The sequence below is a fragment of the Perognathus longimembris genome, chromosome 13 (assembly GCF_023159225.1).
Source record: "Perognathus longimembris pacificus isolate PPM17 chromosome 13, ASM2315922v1, whole genome shotgun sequence".
Lineage (NCBI taxonomy): Eukaryota > Metazoa > Chordata > Mammalia > Rodentia > Heteromyidae > Perognathus > Perognathus longimembris.
Genome location: NC_063173.1, coordinates 20173218 through 20179202, shown reverse-complemented (window position 1 = coordinate 20179202; position 5985 = coordinate 20173218). Strand labels below are relative to the sequence as shown.

General features: G+C 53.0%; 1 protein-coding gene across 1 annotated transcript; it reads right to left on the bottom strand.

The window, feature by feature from the left end:
* Positions 1–1943: 1943 nt before the first annotated feature.
* On the bottom strand, positions 1944–4235 carry Rassf10 (Ras association domain family member 10). Its single transcript, XM_048361067.1, has one exon. It carries the CDS (start codon positions 3986–3988, stop codon positions 2477–2479), a length of 1512 nt encoding a protein of 503 aa, XP_048217024.1. The 5' UTR covers positions 3989–4235; the 3' UTR covers positions 1944–2476.
* Between the last annotated feature and the right edge of the window lie 1750 nt (positions 4236–5985).

Here is a 5985-nt window from a genome sequence, read left to right as displayed (position 1 = left end):
ACATAAGAGAGGGCCTTCTAGGAATATAACTGATTTGGATGAAAGCAAAAATGGGTAGCCTAGGCAGTCCTTTTTTTTATAAATAAAGCTGCCTCTGCTGCCTGAAGCATTGGCAAGGAAAATATCCTTAGGTGCTCGGAACAGGGAAGATTCTAGAAATAGAGCCCTACAAAAATCCCACAGTTCTTCACCCTGTGATGTGGCTTGTTTGCTTTACAAGTTTCAAGCATATTTGCTGACGTCAGCAGCCCATCAAAGTTTAAAATAATAACAATGAAAAGGAAAACAGCCCCTTTCTGCCAGGCAGTCCTGTTCTGCCAACTTCTGTGTTCATTCTCAGTTAATAAACGTCCCAGAACCAGCTTCTCTACCACCCTGGGGTGGGGGTGGGGGGAAAGAAAAGCACAATAATTAAAAAAAAAAACCCACCAGGTCAGCCCATTGCCAGCATAAACTATTCAGACAAGTAGCATTTGTCACAGTCTAATGAGGATTTTACCCCTGCCTCCAAATGAAAGCTATCATTTAGCTTTGCATTTACAGAATCGAATGGCTGTCTGAGGACCGTGAGTTTCTTCTGGTCCCTTCCTTATCTAAATCATGCTCAACACCCAATCTAGAGATGTCTTCTGCATCAGACGCAACTGAAAAACCATAATTACGCCAAGTGAGGTCTTTTGAAAACATCAATTTACAGAAGAGTCTTTTAATTCTGACTTTACTTTTTAAAAAAAAAATCTGAAAACACACACGTGTTGTATAATACCATGGCAGTTCATAGCAGGAATGTTTCTAAAAAAGTTAGGGCAGAAGGGCAGGTCACTGGTGGCCAGTGAGGATCTTGGAAGAGAATAAGCTTCTCCACAAAGCAAGGTCTCCTAGGCTATCTTCACTTGTCCAGTTGAAACTAGAGCCAGCCCTTTGCCAGGTAGGCTGATAGGAGGTTCCTTCACCTTGCTGGCACCACACACACAACCCATTGTGGCTATCTCGGCAGGACAGATTAGACCCACATTCCTCAGAAGTACAGCTCTCCGGGGGAAATCCAGCCAGCAGGCTCCTTCCCCAGGGCCAACAACTCCTACAACTGATAAGTTTTAATGGAAACAACTGGCACAATTACGCTGAGTGCACACCGGCTCTCTCGCCAGCTAGGGAGAAGGTGTCACGCTCACGTCTCCCTTGACATAGGTAGAGCTGTTTGCCAGGCAACAGTAATTCAAGTCCTTAGCTCACTTTAATATACTTTCACCAGTGCCTAAGTGCTGTGGTTAATCAACTTGCTCACCTGAGGTGTAGGATAGGATTGGTTTCTCTTTTCCTTCTGGGACTTTATCTGGTAAACCCTGATATTTACACTGTCTCAATTTAAGTTTGAACAAAAGTTACTGATTTCCAGTCAAAGAAACCGAAATCAGACTTGGGTTTGGGTAAAACTCATGAAGGTCATGGTTGATTTTAACCCTCTCTCTCAGTTTAACAGTCCAACACGCTACAAAGATCTTTGCTTTCAATTCTTAGTTTTAACCAGCAGAGCTCATTAAAACAGTAAATTTAGACATACATAGGAACTTGTGCAACTTTCTTTTTTGTGTGTGAAATAACAGTGAGTCAATGCAGAGACAGTATAAACTAAAGGACAACACACCTGCCTTTGCAGGAACAGATCCCAAAGGGCCTAGATTAAATTTTAACCCTGGATATGTTTGCCAGGACTTCATATCTCAAAAGGGTTGTGTTTGGCTTTTGTAATAATAAAAGGTTATTTTGGAAGGGGAAAAAAAAGAATCTCATTTTAACACATTCTCTAGTAGGAGGAAATAAGAATTTGACTTCAATACAGTTTATTTAGCCTTTGAAAGAAAACAAAAGGCAAATGACTTAGCAGATGGGTAAGTCCCAAATCTGCAGAAATGTAAACAGCCAGAATCTCAGTGCCTATGGGTTTTTTGTTTTTGTTTTTTTTTTTATCAACGATGTTAAGCAAGGCTGGGACCAACACCAGTGCGTCCTCTTTGGCTAGTTTTAACACGTTTACAGTTACAATTAACATTCAAGGAATTTCCTTTTCATCCAAGTGTTTCTTTTAAGAGCACTTTGTGCCACAGACTACAGTTCTAGTTGCTATCAGTCCTTCCCATACAGAATAGTGAAATCTCCTTAATACTTTTCTCTTGTTCTTAAAATGGGCTTGGACTACGTCGATCTCTCTGGGGGTGTTCGGGTTGTTTTTTTTCTTAGAAAAAAAATGCACACCCAGCTTCCTAATCCTCTTCCACACTCACCCCGAGTCAAAGCATCACACAGCCGGGCAGGTGTTCCTACGGTTCCCCAGCCCGGCCCTGGGCGGGCTCTGCGGGCCGGCGGCAGGAGCTCTGGGCCCCGCACCCCAGCCTGATCTCACATCCCTGAGTTAGCCAGACCTCTGCGCACTGTAAGGGAAATGGGTAGGTCTCGTCTCCCTCCCTGCTTTTCCTTACACAAGGGACTCGCACACGGGTACGGAGTCTGAGTCCTGGCTGTGCATTGAGCTGAGCCCTGTATCTGAATCCTCATCGTTGCCAGGACAGCTTTTAGCTAGTCCGCGGGCCTGGTCCACCCACATTTCCGCGCAGGCGGGCGTCCGGGGTTCCCGAGAGGGTCCCGCCGAGTCAGGAGCCCCGTCCTGCCCCAGTGTCTGCTCCAAAGTGCGCCAAGTCTGGAGAAGGCCCTGCAGCTCACGATCCTTGCTGTCCCACTGCTGCTGGCTGTAATCCAAGTCCGCCTTGACGGCCTCCAGGTCCGTGTTGAGCCGGAGCCCGATGTAAAGGCTGGTGCTGAGCTGCGTCCTGACCCGCTCCTGCTCCAGCAGCAGCTCGCCCTGTGGGCCGCCGTCGGGCTCTGGGGGCTCCTCCCGCGCCGCCAGCTCCTCTTTGCGACGCTGCATCCACCTCTGGTTGAGCTCCTCCTGAATCTCGGTGGAGAGGTGCTCCAACAACTCCTCCTGCTGGGCCCGCTGCTCCTGCAGCTGGAGCAGGTCGTCGCATCGCCGGGCCAGCTCCTCCAGGGCGGCCGCCTGCGCCTCGCCGTCCAGGGGCGCCCCCGCCTCCTTCTCTGAGCTCAGCACCTCTTCGGGCTGCTCTCCGGGGATGCACCCGTCGAACTCGATGCCCGCCCCCACCAAGTAAGTGTCCTGCACGTAGTTGACCCCGTGACGCCGCATGCGGTCCAGATGCACCTTGGCCTCGTAGCGGTCGATCTCGCGGTCCAGCTCCCGGAGCCGCTGCACCTGCTGGCGGATCGTGTGGTCCTGGGAGAGCACCAGATGCACCAGCGTCTCCATGCGCTCCACCGACGCGCTCTCGGGCGGCGACGAGCAGGACGAGGCGGCGGACGACGAAGTGGACGAACAGGGCGACGACGGCTGCTGCAGGCGCCGCCGGTTGAGCTTGGCCAGCTTGCGGAAGGCCTTGCGCACCACCCGCCGCTGCTTCTCCTGGGTCAGGGCCAGGTTGGGCCGCGCCGGGGCTCCCCGGGCTAGGCAGGGGCGCTCGCGGCTGAGCACCACCCGCGCCTCGGCGCTGCGGGGCCCCGAGTTGGGCAGCGACGCCTCGCTGCGCACCAGCACGAAGCGCACATTCTCCTGCTCGTCGCCCCAGGCGGCCCAGAGGCGCAAGATGCGCGTCTTGTTGGGCAGGATGCGCTCAAAGCCGCGCCACTTCTCCACGATGCAGTAGCACTGCGGGGGCCCGCACAGCATGCCCTGCGGGGGCAGAGACTCGTCGTCGTCCTCCTCGTTCTCGTCCGGGGGTTCGGGCAGCTCCCCGGAGCCCGGTGGGTCGCCCGCCAAACCCCGTCGCTGGCTTCGCCGCTGCCTCCGTCGCCGCCGGCAGCCGTCTTCCAAGAGCACCCGCACCACGTCCGAGCAAGTGGTGCGGCGGGAGAGGCCAGACACCAGCTTCTCCTCCTGGCAAATCCACACCGATATCTTCTTTTCCGAAGGATCCATGGCGCAACTGGGTATATAGCAAGTGGCAGGTCCGGCCGGGTCCTGGGCGCGGCAGGGACAGCCCGGGCAGCCCGGATGAAAGGAGACTCCGGGATCCCCGGGGGACTCTGGCCGTTCTCCCCCGCTGCGTACCGAAGCGAAGGCCGGTGTTGGCGCGGGCTGGAGCCACAGCGCTCGCCGGGACGCCGGGCACTCGCTAAGACGCGCGCGCGCGCGGCTGGGGCTCTAGCCTCACTGGCTCGGCCCACCGTGCCCGAGGCCTCCGGGGTTTGCTCCTCCCCCACATGGCTCCACCCCCTTCCCGCCCCCCAGAGCCCAGACCGGAGGGCCGGGTCGCAGCGGGCCAGGCGCGGCGCCCAGACTCGCCCCTCCCAGTCTCGCCGCGCCTGGCCCGCCCCTCGCTCGGGTTGCTGGCGGCAATGAGTCCAACTTGCAGCTTTTTCGCGAGCCGGCACTAGGAAGGACCTCGGGAACCTCAGGAGTCCGCACCTCACCTAGTATCAGATCTGCCTCGGCCCGCGGACTCCTCTTTTGCATCTAGAGTTGGCTAAAGGCGTGTTGATCTGACTTTCTCATTGTATCCGGCGCCCTCGAGTGCAGCCCTAGTCTTTCAAGGCGGCTGGATCTAGAGTTTACTTTGTATAGAGGAAGCCAAGGGGCTGTAACGAAGTGCTTCTTCGAAGTGGAAAGCCTTCCAGTCTTCCTGGACAGGAAGCCACCGTGAGCTCCTGGAGCGAGTGTAGGTATAGGATGGCAACTCCCAGCCCTCTCTCTGCAGGTCATGTCTGTGGGTCACCACAGAGCCTCGATTTCCCACAGTCTTCTTGGCAGAGAAGCTCCTGATTGTAAGTGGAATTTGGGGCCCAAACTCAAGTTGCAAGCTTTTACTTGCCCCACTTCTATAAAGAGAACCCATGGTCATTAATACCTTTGTGGTCATTCATTTCTTGATATGCAGATGGGGTTCCGTTGAGATAAGAGCCACGGTTCACAGCACAAGAAATCCAGGGCCACAGGCAATGATTGCCTGGCTTCCTCAGCTGCTGCTGCTGACCGACTTTTGTGTGCAAGTCTTGCCCCCAGCTTGTCCTTGGGAGCACAGGTCTGACACGCTCACTCTTGCTTCAAGACCTTGGATGGACCAGCTTGGCTTCTTAGATAAAAGCACTTTTTGATTTCACTGATTCATACAGTAAATATTTACTAAGATTCTGCTGGGCTCCAGGTCCTGTGCTGAGGGTTGATAATGAACAAGTCACCAGCCCTGGCCTGCAAGGAGCTCACCATCTACTGGAGCACACAGCTGTGTAAACAATTCCAACCCAGTTCCTTCAGTGTTGGGCAAGGGAGAGCACAGGGTGCTAGGGGAACCTACCCAAACGCTGCCCCCGGGTGATCCAGCTCCACTTGGAAGTCTACGAAGGCTTTTGGGCAAGACCCAAAGGACCACTGGAGTCTAACAAAGGGAAAATAGCTGGAACACCTTCCAGGTGGGAGGGACGAATGTGCAAAGTCAAGCAATCCAGACATCATGGCAGATACTGGAGGTGTAAGGAACTTAAGGGAAGGGGGCATCTCAGGAAGGTAGACAGTGACTGGGTGAACAGGGAGCAAATCCATGTGTAGGCATTAGAACTTCACCTAAAGACTGTGAGCAGCTATAGTCATGGGGTCAAGACTCGCTACTTCCCTTGCTAGGTATGACCTTAGGAGAAGTATTTAATCTCTGTGAGCCTCAGCTTTCTTATCTATAATATGATGATAATAAAAATACTCACCTAATAGAACTGTGAGGATAAAATGACTGGACCTAGTAAGTCCACATCGAAGTTTTATCAAAGGGTTGGAAACCTGGAGAGTATATTCATTTCAATCGAAGTTTTATCAAAGGGTTGGAAACCTGGAGAGTATATTCATTTCCTATGGTTGTATAGTGAATTACTATAAGCTTGGTGGCTTAAAACAACTCCTTTATTTTGGTTCACTGTTCTGTAGGT

Coding starts and splice junctions, on each gene's coding strand:
- Rassf10 (XM_048361067.1), bottom strand. CDS start 3,988: ATGGATCCTTCGGAAAAGAAGATATCGGTGTGGATTTGCCAGGAGGAG.